Source organism: Bison bison, unplaced genomic scaffold (assembly GCF_000754665.1).
Source record: "Bison bison bison isolate TAMUID 2011002044 unplaced genomic scaffold, Bison_UMD1.0 scf7180017864472, whole genome shotgun sequence".
In the NCBI taxonomy this organism is placed as follows: domain Eukaryota; kingdom Metazoa; phylum Chordata; class Mammalia; order Artiodactyla; family Bovidae; genus Bison; species Bison bison.
The window spans coordinates 3119200-3132501 of NW_011495033.1; the positions used below are offsets into that span (position 1 = coordinate 3119200).

The window sequence follows — 13302 nt, forward strand, 5'->3', positions numbered from 1 at the left end:
TTCAGCTTTAGCATCATTCCTTCCAAAGAACACCCAGGACTGAACTCCTTTAGAATGGACTGGTTGGATCTCCTTGAAGTCCAAGGGACTCTCAAGAGTCTTCTCCAACACCAAAGTTGGAGAACCACGAACACCAACCACCAACACCATCAATTCTTCGGCACTCAGCTTTCTTCACAGTCCAACTCTCAGAATTTGGCTTAGTTTGAGTAAAAGGAAGCATTTTAAAAGTTTCTGTGATTTTGTTCTTTCGAGAAAATCTAATTCCCTAGTAGAAATGGACTGGCATGTTTTCCCAATCAAAATTGGTCATAATTTTATCTTTTAATGTACATTATATGAGGTTGACAAGGATTCAAGAACAGCACTGTCACAGCCTCACTGATGGGAAGATAAACTGGAGTGATCTTTCTGGAGAGTGATTTGCCAGGACAATTTACCATTTTGTATACCCTTTGACATAGTGATTCTGCTTCCAAGAATTTATCCTGAGGTAATAATCAAGGGTATGTGCAGATTTTTAACTGTTAAGAATCTTTATCAGTTGTTCTAATAGTATCAAAAAAATGGAAAGCAATTTTTAAATGTCTAAAAAACTAAGAATCAATTAAATTCCAGTACATCCATGTTTCTAAATATGCAGCCATTGAAAATTATCTAGTTGAACATTTATTGACATGGAAAAATGTTGAAACAAAGTGTAAAGTAAAAAAACAAATTAAATGATATGCAGAATATGATCATGTCTTTATTTTAGATCTCTGCAGAGACAAACAGACTGGAAAGATCTATACTAAAAGCTTAACAGTTGTTATTTCCGGATGGTCAGATTATAGGATATTCCTGCCTTTTACCTCAGGTCCCTAAATTTTCTAATATGAGCATGATCATATTTGTTATGAAAGAAGAAACAGTAAAAAGGCATTTTTAAGCAAAATATATAAATAGATTGGCCACAGAGTTCTCTCATAATGTCCTTTTCCCTTAGGAAAGAGATATTAATTTATAGTTAATAAAGCATTTCATTTACAAATTTTAACTTTGAACTAGAAGGCTTTTTGGTGTATTTTTTTTAAAGAAGGCATTCTTTTAGGCTCTTGAGATACATCAGTAAATAAAAACACAGAAAGATACCTGCTTTGGGGTAACTAACTTCCTAGCATTTCTGGCTCAAGTTTTTCCCAAGTATATAACCAAAACAATATTTTTCAGTTTTGTTTACCTTTCTTGAGTTCCTAGATTTGGAGTCAGAGATCTAATTAGTCACAGAATAACCAGAGCTGTTCTTAGAAAGTAGCTCAAGGGTATGAATAAATGGCTTAAAGTAACTAGGGGACTAAGGCAGCAAGAATGATAAATGTCACTAGAGCAGTACATCCTGGACATAAAAGGACTGTCCTCAAGGCTTAGGGACATCTGTCTATGTGATCTTTGTGGAACCTCTAAGAATTATAGGGAATATATGCTCTACGTGACCCTGTGCCAAGAGAAACAAATCTTTGTGTAGTAAATGAAGTAGATCTTTTGTGCTCTAGTGATACGGGCCATAGCGTGGTTCCAATTATAGCTGTATATAACCATAACTATATCTAACTGGGCCTCCCTGGTAGCTCAGCAGTAAAGAATCCACCTGCCAATGCAGGAGACACAGGAGATGTGGGTTCAGTCCCTAGGTTGGAAAGATCCCCTGGTGAAGGAAATGGCAACCCACTCCAGTATTTTTGCCTGGAAAATCCCATGAACAGAGTAGCCTGGTCTGTAGTCCAGGCTATAGTTCATGGGGGTCACAAAACAGTTGGACATGACTTACCAACTAAACAACAGCAGCAACAAATGTCTAACTGTATATATTGTGAGCTCATGGTGAGCTCCGCAGGTACTTGGACCTATTTTCCACTGGTAGGTTGTCAGTTCCCCTCCACCCCACCACCACCTTTATAATGCATCATATTTTTCAGCAAGAAATGTCTAGTTGATTGCTATGAATAGATAATATAGTATTATTATAATCAGAATCAGAGAATCTTGATTTCCAAGCAATAGATTCTCCAGAGGCCCAATTCTGTAAGATTTTAAAATTGGCAGAGTTTGGGGTATACATGGATTACTGGCCTTTAGGTATCCCCACAGATCTCCAGTCTCACTTCCCAGCCTATCTTTCAGGTCTGCACTGCAGAGTTTACACAAGGCTTGTGAAGTGGCCAGAATGCATAACTACTACCCCGGCAGCCTGTTTCTCACCTGGGTGAGTTACTATGAGAGCCATATCAACTCAGACCAGTCCTCGGTCAACGAATGGAATGCTATGCAGGACGTACAGTCCCACCGACCTGACTCTCCTGCTCTCTTCACAGACATGTAAGTCATCTTGCTGGGGATCCCAGACGTCCCCTCTGTTAGGTTCTCAGGGGTTTGGAAGCAACATGTTCCTCCCTAATCTCTCCTCTAAGGGAATGAACCTTACGAGTGATACTAGTCATTGTTGACACTACACATCTGCCACACAAAGAACCCTGTTCTTTCTGTTGTATGTAAAGACCTGAAGAGTCTCACACCTGAGCACAGCGGAGTCTCCACAGTTAAGGACTGCAGTACCATAAAATCCCATTAATTCCGATTCCACTAATTGGAAATTTGAGTTTAAAGGAGTTCGGCTGAGCTCTTGTCTTTGCATTATCTATAAAAGAAGCATTTGCTAAGCAAGTTAATGACATTGAGAAGCTGTAGCGCAGATGTTTCTAAACACTTCAGAAAATGTTTCCAGTCAATTTAAAAGAATACTGACATTTTAACTGATTTCTGTTAAGATTTTTTTAAATACATTTTATAATTTGTGTCTTAGCCCCGCATTTGACTTAGCAGGTCTGTAGATTTTTTATTAAATCTCCCTGTTGTGCTGTGAATTGGATAAAGACCTAAGTTGAAGCTGATGTTTATTTCCTTTTAGTTAGGTCTGTGTGTTGAAACTTATGAAATTTTTTCATACCTAGTTCCTGCTTTCGAAATTAATCAGGATGTTTATTTTGCTCTGAATTGATCTTTCTTCACCTCCAAGGTATTTTCTACATCTGGGAAAGAAGAGTAGCGACTTACTAAAAGGATCTTACACCACTTCACCTTCAGATTCCGGAAGTGACACCTAAACAGTGCATGATTTTTTTAAAGGCTTAATTTAGATAAGAAATGCCTTTTTTACTAGAAAAAAGTGAAATTTCCAAAAATCGTGTGCAGGGAATAGTCATTAAAAAAGTGGAAACTTTTCTGTGTAGGATATGATTGGTACAAGGGTCAGTTAGTACTGGTAGCTCTAGTCCCTGCAAGATTCCACAGTGACTAAAAAGATAAGCATAGTATGGCCTTCAGAATTGGGGGCCGTGTTTTATTGTTGTTTTGGTTTTGGTTTTTCTATTTTGTTTTGTTGTTGTTGTTTTGGACATGGCATACAGCTTGCAGGATCTTAGTTCCCTGGGGTAGAAGCTCAGAATCTTAACCACTGATTGCCAGCAAAGTCCACATGAGCAGTATTATTGATTTACTCTCTATGACTGGTTGATGGGTGTCAGAGGAACAGACGTCTCATCTGGTTTATAAACAGACACTTTGAATCAGAGAGAGAAAACCTTTCTTTTCATTTTTCCTGATTTTATTAGAGAGAATTTGAAAATTACAGCCCCAAAAAAGGAAGAAAATGAAATTGCCCATAATCTCTCTCTGCTAAGTCGCTTCAGTCATGTCCAACTCTGTGCGACCCCAGAGACGGCAGCCCACCAGGCTCCCCCGTCCCTGGGATTCTCCAGCCAAGAACACTGGAGTGGGTTGCCATTTCCTTCTCCAGTGCATGTAAGTGAAAAGTAAAAGTGAAGTCACTTAGTCATGTCCAACTTTTAGCGACTCCATGGACTACAGCCCACCAGGCTCCTCCATCCATGGGTTTTCCAGGCAAGAGTACTGGAGTGGGTTGCCATTGCCTTCTCCAATCTCTCTCTATCCCTGAGCAAAAATGAATAAATAAATATGTAAAATATAGTCACTCGCACATGGTAAAGACCCATTAAATGTTAATTCTTCGTATGTACAATATAACCACAGTTTTAAGATACATTTAGTAAACAAGTGTCTGTCTATAGTAAAAGAGACAGAGCTGTAGGTCAGAGTACTAATAATGATAGAAGGATTTTCAGTGATTTTTATCTTCTTTCTGTATGTATGTATTTTCCAAATTTTTCTTTAGTGAAATTGAGGGAGAAAGTATGTTTGTGATATAATGCCTTTTCCATTCCCTCTTCTTTCCTAAGTTGACTAGAAGAGCCTTAAAAAGAATGCTGAGGATACAGAGAATGTATGCCAAAATGGACTTAAGTGCTCCACTGTGAATAAAGTTTATATTATGAAATCCAGGGAAGGTTGAGAAGGGAACATAGGTATATGGTGCCTCCGGTGTAGGTCAAATGTTACACTAGGCACTTCATCCATAGTATCTCATTTAATTCTCATAAAAACCTCATGAGACAGAGAGTATTACTGTTCTTATTTTATAGAAAAGGAAACCAGGCTCAGTGAAAGAAAGAAATTTGTTCGGGTCATATAAATAGTAAGTAGCAGGGCTGGGGTTAAAACCCGGGTGTGGACTTCCCCTGGTGGTCTAGTGGTTAAGAATCTGCCTGACAATGCAGGGGACACAGATTTAATCCCACATACCATGCAGCAGCTAAGCCCATGCGCCACAACTACTGAGCCTGTGCTCTGCAACAAGAGAAGCCACTGCAGTGAGACGCCCTCGCACCACAGCTAAAGAGTAGCCCTTGCTTCCACAACTGGAAAAAGCCCACGAGCAGCAAAAAAGACTAAAGCCAAAATTAAGAACACAAAACAAGCAAAAAAAATTAAAAGAAAAAACACCCAGGTGTATTTGCTCCCAAACACTCTGCCCCAATAAGTGTGAAGGATTGGGAGAAAGGCTGCTAAACTAGGGAATCGAACCCATTGCACTCAGGTGCTACAATTTGTTTTTTTTAAGACCAATGTTTATTTTTAATAGACTGAAATGTGTAACTCTCTACCATTAGCTATGTCTAGGAAAAGTGGTGGGGAGTGTGGTTAAGCATTTTATTCCTGGTCAAGACTGGGGTGCTTGAGCTGATTGACAGGGGAATGGCATAGGTGTTAGCTATACTCTGCAGGGTTCATGAGAAACTTATGAATCCAAGTGGTAGGGAACCCCAAGGTTGTGGTCTCAGAGCATCCATCTTTGGAGATTATACGAAGCTATTTTTGCAGCCAGTGATAAGGCTGTAGGCAGCAAAGGCAGGCAGGATGCCTGAAGGCTTAGTCCATTTCCATCTCCAAATAAGGAAGTTCAGAACGGATACCTTCTTGAGTAGGTAGGAGGGAAGGCAGAGACAGAAAGAGCTCCCTGTGAGCCCCACTCAGATGCTGCGTCTTAAGGAATAATGCTTTTAGAGAGAAACATCCAGTTATGTTGAACCAGTATCTTTCTAGTAATTGGAGAATCAGCCTCCTAGTTTGATTTCATAATAAAGTTCCAAGGGAAGTTTTTATTTTTAAGAGAGTTGGAAGACTAATGGAAGCAGCATTATCCTGTAGGTAGAGTGTTAAGCTGGGCAAAGAGTTCTGGTTCTCTTGCCATCGTAAGTGACGGTTGGCATATCATTTAACCTCTCAGTTGTTTATTTCCTTTATTTGTAAAATGGGAATAATAATTTCACAGAAATATTGCAAGAGCTTTTGTGGAAAAGGAAAATATTTTGGATAGGGTACTGTAGGTAGTTAATCCTTGAAATTCATTTTGGAAGAGAATTTGCTTCATTGAAGAAGGCAGAAATCACTCTTCTCTCTTTCCCAGTCATAGCAACAAATGATCAGCACTGGGTGGCATTTTTAAGCTACAAAAGATGCAGTTGCATAGTAGGTCATACCCAGCTTGGTTTTCTAGCTCAACAAGCGGTGCTGAGGGTTACTTGATGGAAATGGTCCTCCATTAAAGTACTACACTCAGTGTAGCCTATTTGTCTTTACTCCTTCTTGGATCTTTATATATGAATGTATTTATGGGCTTTTAGACATGTACAGCCTCTTCAAGTAATAATTTCTCCCTGTTACATTCTATAATTCTGAAAAGAAACTTAAAATATCAATTTCTTTTTTTCCCTGCCTCCAGAATATAAATTTAAAAGTAACAAAAGGAAAAGCCTGACAATTTGGAAACAATCAAATGACACATTCATTAACTTGGTCCTTTTCCTACCTAAGAAAAATCACCATTTCTCTCTTCTCAGACCAACTGAACGTGAGCGGACAGAGAGGCTAATTAAAACCAGATTAAGGGAGATTATGATGCAAAAGGATTTGGAGAATATCACATCGAAAGAGGTACGAGACCTTGAGTCCTCATTGTTCAAGGCTAGAGGTAGATTAATAATAGGCGGGGGGCTGGAAATGGTGACCGATTGAAAGTCCAGAGGGACCATTCAGAGATTAGTACAGTTATGTCATCTCTGTTTCAGATACGAACTGAACTAGAAATGCAAATGGTGTGCAACTTGCGAGAATTCAAGGAATTTATAGATAATGAAATGATAGTGATCCTTGGTCAGATGGATAGCCCTACACAGATATTCGAGCACGTGTTCTTGGTAAGTCTTAGGGCCAGTTTAAAGGGGTGTGCCAAACTTCATCTCTGCCAACTCATAGGGGGCAATTATCAAATTTTATTATACTTAAAGAAAATGTAGCTTATGTTAAAAACAAAGGTAATAAATACCCAAACCTCATCACTTCCTAATTATTTGACTACATTTTACTGTTATCTGTGCTCTAAAGGTTATTTATGTCTGTTGTGTGGTGGAAAGGTTATATAATGGTATGCTTCTGCTCATTTCTTCCCAGTTACTCAGTGACAACAGTTGACTATGGTGGGAAAATTTACACCAAGGAAGTTGGCAGATGCTACAGATCAAGCCTTTTCTCCCCATGGGTGGTTAAAGATCTCATGCTGTTGGAAGTAATAGTCACAAAGCAGACCAGTCCAGTGTATACAAATAGAATGATCCTTGGATGTCAAATGGGTCTGCCAAATGGGTCTAAGGTCTGATACATCTGAACAGAGCAGAAAACTACCTCTAACAGAGACTATTGGACTTTCAAAATATTTGAAACCCTGCAGCTACATTTTCAGTCCCTCAGTTACTTTTTGATTACCAAATCTTCAGTGACTTAAAATTGTTCTTGATGGTGCTGGACATTCAGTGACTTGTAATTAGCCCAAGGAGAGGTCTCTGACAGATGGATTAGGAAAGATTCTAAAATCCCAAGACCGATTTATCTCCCAGATGTTAAAGAGTTCTTGTTTTCATCTGTACATGGTAGTGGAAACAAGGATACACAAGGATAATTAAAGTCAGTGGAGAACACCAAAACCTCACTTTTATTTCCGGTTCTCACATACTTTGGCTAAAAATGCTAACAAGGAACTAAATTGATTGGTTTGAATTTCACTTCCTTTCTCTGATAAGGACATTTGTGAGCTGTGAAAGGATTAGAAGCTGGGAAACAGGGAAGAGGAATAAATGCTCAGGAACTGACTAAACTGGATCATCTCACCCTGAATATGAGTTTGTTTCACCCAGCACTTAGACTTCATGCCATTGAAGGCTTGTGCCCTGAATTAACTTGTTGACACTTTGGAGAGTGTGTGCTTGTCGAGTGATTCATGGGGCGTATAGCTATGAAATTACTCATGAAAAGCTGTGAGCTGGGAGGGGAACTGCTTTTCCATTACTTTAACTTGACCAATGTGTGTTGCCATTTCTGGATATAGATCATACGGCAAAACTGTCATTGACCTTTTCCATTTGTGTAGCACCTGGCTCTGCTGACTTTTGTATGTAATTCTATGAGGGTTTAAGTATTCCCTGTTCTTGTATCCTTGGAAAGAATTTTTTGTGTTGTCCATAGAAAATGTATGAGTCATTCATTCAAATGGACCCTGCCCCCAACTGTCTCCATGTAACATGACTAATTTTTATGACAGGCAAGTGCCTGTAGCCAAAAATAACTCGTTAGAAAGTGACCAAAGCTATAAACTTGGAGTTGCTTTTCCACTGAGCTTGAATCTTAATACCTAAAAGGATGCAGACATGATAAATGTCAAATTCAGTCACTATCTAGCTGTTTAATTTCAGACATACTTCCCTGTGTTTCAGATGCCACCCTCTTAAGAGCTACCTTCTCCTTTCCTCTTCTTCAAATGTTACTGTTTTAGGACATATAAATACATGTTAATAGTACTTTAAACAGAAAGAACAATCCAGTTCTCCCCAAATTAGTCCCTAATCAGCTAGAAAGGCCTTTGAGTATTTGTATCAATAGATTCATCCTGTTATTTCATGATTATTGACATAGTCTTCTGTCTTGGGTTTTTCTCTTACTACAAAAATTCGATTTCATTGCAAAAAATTTTAGACAGCTTTAGAAGACAATAAACGACATTTAATCAACACAAGAGAGATAAACACCATTATCCTTGCTTATATAATACTGCATTCTAGCTCTTTTTTACTTTTTAAATATATATCTGTGCATATTTTTGAAAAAGGGAAAATGTATTCAGCTTCAGATACAATTCTGTTTTCTCTAAATGGACATGCTCTTTGCCTTGTGAATATTTTTCTTTTGGGGGGGGCAATTTTCGAACTGGAGAGTTCTGAAATTTAACTCTTATGCAGCAAAATAAGTGCACGAACAGGTTGTCTAAACATCTTATTGTACCTCTTCCTTCATGGCTTCCTCCCTTTGTTTGCATCGTCACATCCTGTGTCCAAACCCGTATCTCTTCTCCAGTGAGTCTGTGCTCCGCTGGCTTTCCCAGCAGTTGACTTGGAAAAAGAGGTCTTATCCAAACTGCAAGTGGTGGTGTTAATTTTCTGCAAAGTCATTTCATCTTGTTCATAGCTGCCATGCCTGAAGTGCAAGCAGACTGTGTGGAGGGAGGCAGCAGGAATTCTCCCCTGCCTTAGGAAGAATGCTCAGCTCTGTAGTGCACTGCACAGAGATGTTTATTCGGAAACATGTCCAGCTGATATTGAGAAGAAAAGTATAGAGCATAATTTATAAAGAAAAACCTGCTGCGAGAAGACAGGGTTGATTGGTTGGAAGCCAGGGTATTTCCAGAAAAAGTTTTTCCCCACCCTTAAGAGTGTACTACTCCTCTGAGTTGGAAGCCTTTGCCCAACCAAATCTCAGTATCAACAGCTCTCCTGGAGGCTGTCCGATTTGGCTGAGAAAATGCTAGATGTGAACAGAGATCCTTTGCAGAAAGGCCGTCAGCTTTCTTAGTTAAACAAGGGAAACACGGAACTATTGGACAGGCAACCAGTAGTTTTCTTCATGAATAAAAAAGTAGTCAGAAGTTTACCACTGATGGTTATCTTTTTCAAGATTTGACATTACAAATCCTTTTAAAATAAGAGTTTCGATTTCAAAGAAGCATTAAGGTAAGTCTCTCGTTCAGGATTTTTGCCCCTCAACTGGAGATGTGTATCATCAACTTTTTAGAAGAAATTGTAGAGCTTGTACCACAGTAAAGTGACTCACAGCATTGATGCTGTAGCTATGGTGTGATAAAGATTTGGACAGGCATACCAGTCCTTAAAGATTCTATGTTGAGCTGTATGGTCTTAGCAGAACTCCCAGTACAGTCCTCCTCCTTTGCCATAAATGTGCCGTCCTCTTATATTTTGTTTGGAACACTTGGTCCCCAACAAGGCTATTTCCTAAGGATAACATTTGAAAAAAAAAATCAGTCACTTCAGTCTTTGGGCCAGAGTATAATGTGGGTGAACCAAAGTGAAAGATGGAAGTGAACTTATTTTAAGATGTATTGCAGTTTTAAGATTTCATTTTATACTTCTGTACAATTAAAATATGCTTAGCATAATTACATAGAATTTAGTGAAAACCCCCATGGAAGTATGTAGTTGTAAGCCTGAGAAACATGGAGGGAAAAAAAAAGATTGAGTTTGTGGAGGACCCCAGGAGGCTAGTATGCATGGCATTGGTATTAAGGACAGAAAAGTAATGACACCATGTTGATTCCAGTTCTTCCAAGCTGAAGCAGCCCTAAGCAGAGCCCAGGTCACTTGGTGTGAGCCTCACTGAGTCAGTAGCTGATGAATTTAATTTCTTTTGTTTCTGGGTATGTGCCATTTCAGATTGTCAAATTGAAGTTTCTCTGGACTAGTAGATGTAAACCGTGGACTCTTCCCATCATGTCAGGGTTATTTCCATCTAGCTGGACAGAATTCTGTAGGGGATTTAGATTTCTAAATTAAGAAGTGAGGTGGTCACATTTCCCTGGCTCCAGTTTAGCCACTCAACCCTTATTGCTTGGCTTCTGTCTCCTTGAAAGCCCTGTTTTTATTCTTCTTGCCTGTTTCTTTGGTGTGGGAGTGTTTTCCAAGGTTGAGCACAGAGTCTTAAGAACCTCTTATACATGTTTATTTTAAAAGCAAATCAAGTGAGCTCTGGTCTCTAGAAGAGATCAGTTGTCTATCACTTACTGACCTTTTCCTACAGCATCCTTGAGGTCTCCTAGTTCAGTGGCCAGGTTACAGAGCACTTGTAATGTGAAGGTAGTGCCAGAGTGACACTTGACAGTTTTCAGAGTGCTTCATTTACTTATCTCATTTGACCATTTATTCAACAGGCATTTGATGATCCTCTTTATTGTGCTAGGCATGAAGCTAGATATTTGTGCAGTCTGATCTATATAAGGAGGGAGTAATGACCATATCAAGAAAAATACTCATAGAAAGCCAGTGGAGTAAGATTACCAAAGTCACTTGGTTTAGACAATTAGAAGAGGTCATGAGCGAGAGTGATGAGGGCAAGAAGCCATGGTGTTCTGGGTTGAAATACATGGGAAATGAGGAATTATAGAAAGTGAGCATTATATTTCTGGGGAATCTTGGCCATGAAGGGAAGAAGAGAAGGACAATGTCTAGAGGATCTAGGATGGAGAGAGGGTTTTCCATTTTCAAATGAGAAAAATGTGGTGGGGGAGAGCAAGGTAGGGGTGCTATCATATATACTGTGTGTTAGTCACTCAGTCATGTCAGACTCTTTGAGACCCCATGGACTATAGCCCACCGGGCTTCTATCTCCAGGCAAGAATACTAGAGTGGATTGCCTTTCCCTTCTCCAGGGGAACTTCCCGACCCAGCGATTGAACCCTGGTCTCCTGCATCATAGGCAGATTCTTTACCATTTGAGCCACAGGGAAGTCTGTATAAATGGTAGAAACGTTACAATTCTGGAGGCTGTAGTCTGAGATCAGTGTAGCAGCGTAGTCAGGATTGCTGTTTGTGTTCTCACATGGAAAAAGCAATGGGAGAAACTTTGTAGTTTGAGGGGAAGGTATCCATCCATTAGATTCCTAGAGCTAGAGTGGGGGGAGTGTTTTATTTTACAGATAAGGAAAGTGAAGACAGGTTATGCAGTTTGCCCAAGGCCCCCCAGTCAGAGGGGGAGTCAGGACTTGAACTTGAGTCTTCTAATGCGAAATTCCACTTAATGCATTATTCTGGAATAGATAAATTCTTATTTTAAAAAGTTTTGCCTTTTCAGAAGACATGAACAGATAGCTCAAAGGTAGAAAATGGACCTAAAACATTGAATAGTTGCTCACTTTTACGCTTAAGAGAAATGCAAATGAAAATTACACTGAGATAACATTTCACACCTATCAGTTTGGAGAATATTCAAAAGCTTAACCGCACATTTTGTTGGCAAGGCTATGGGGAAAGTGGCACTGTGATGCAGAGTGGGTTTGAGGATATGTTGTACAGTGAAGAAAGCAAACAGAAAAAGTAGATGTAGTACAGTACTTGTGTGTAAGTCAGAAGCAATAATATATATTTGCTTATATTTTTTCAAAATACAACATAGGTAGAATAAGCCACAAACTAATAAAAATGGTTTCCCATGGGGATTGAACAGATAGGAGTGGGAGTGAGACTTCCAAGTTTACTTTTTAATAAACTTTTGACTCTCAACCTTTTAAAAGTCGTATATTCAAAAAAAAATTGAAAACATGGAAGAAAAAACACACCCTAAAATTGAATATAAGCAGGAGCAAATGAACCCACATGTATATCAAACTGATAACCTCACAGAAAAAAAAATTAATTCAGATAACAAGCATAAAGCATAATACGTACTCTGATTATACTCCTTGCTACTGCTGCTGTGTCACTTCAGTCGTGTCCGACTCTGTGCAACCCCATAGACAGCAGCCCACCAGGCTTCCCCGTCCCTGGGATTCTCCAGGCAAGAACACTGGAGCAGGTTGCCATATCCTTCTCCAATGCATGAAAGTGAAAAGTGAAAGTGAAGTCGCTCAGTCGTGTCCAACTTTCAGCGACCTCATGGACTGCAGCCTACCAGGCTCCTCCGTCCATAGGATTTTCCAGGCAAGAGTACTGGAGTGGGGTGCCATTACCTTCTCCGATCATACTCCTTAGTGTGATATAATAAGAAAAAAAAATGCAAAGAAAATTTGAACTAAATATTTTCATTATTGGTTTTGGTATTGGTGTGACAATGTTAAAACTGCCTTGTAAGTAGAGCAAATGTGATCGCGAGCAGAAATTATTTGAATTCTATATGGGTTGGTTTTCGTACCTCTAAAAAATGAAGGTAACTTTGTTAATTTCATCATTTGTGAGAACTGAACATGATAGCATTTAAAATCCCTGGCACGTAGAGAGGAGGAAATGTGGTAGCCGTTACTGGCCTTCTTTTTAGAAACTGTGCTTCTCCCCTCATAGAACTCCTTTTCAAGTATTGTATTTGGTCTATTTGCTAATTCTCTCTCCCTAACCTTGTCTTTTTGGTTCTGCAGGGCTCAGAATGGAATGCCTCCAACTTAGAGGATTTACAGAACCGAGGGTAAGCACACAGAGCAATTGCTGACACCCCTGGGTGGCAAATATCACTGTTTTATCTTTGCATTTTCCGGACCAAGAGGTGTCAGTGAGGAAGTTTAAGCTTGAGAGTTGCTTCCAGTTGGTTCTTTACTGGGCGTAATCTAATAAAAATTAAAACAGCTATTCTCCCACTGTTTCATCTCCCTCCTCCCAAGAAAGAGCAACTGTTGCAGTGGAAAGTCTTTCAAAGACCAATGTGTAAGCCTTTCATGCTGTTTAAAAATCAAACCCAGTTATTGAGTTTTTTTATTCAGAGTAGTATAAGGTTTGCAGCAAAGTTGAGGGGAAGGTACAGAGA

The 13302-nt window shown here is 39.3% G+C and overlaps 1 protein-coding gene across 3 annotated transcripts in view; it reads left to right on the top strand.

The window, feature by feature from the left end:
- The window catches only part of SSH2 (slingshot protein phosphatase 2), a 103524-nt gene that overhangs the window by 63523 nt on the left and 26699 nt on the right, over positions 1-13302 (top strand). For 2 of the 3 annotated variants that reach the window (XM_010861374.1, XM_010861376.1), the window contains exons 7-10: positions 2164-2358; positions 6297-6390; positions 6525-6653; positions 12920-12966. In XM_010861374.1, coding sequence (XP_010859676.1) covers positions 2164-2358; positions 6297-6390; positions 6525-6653; positions 12920-12966 — 465 coding nt within the window. Of the gene's footprint in view, positions 1-126; positions 494-2163; positions 2359-6296; positions 6391-6524; positions 6654-12919; positions 12967-13302 lie in introns of those variants that run through there. The other variant, XM_010861377.1, reaches the window with a different exon arrangement.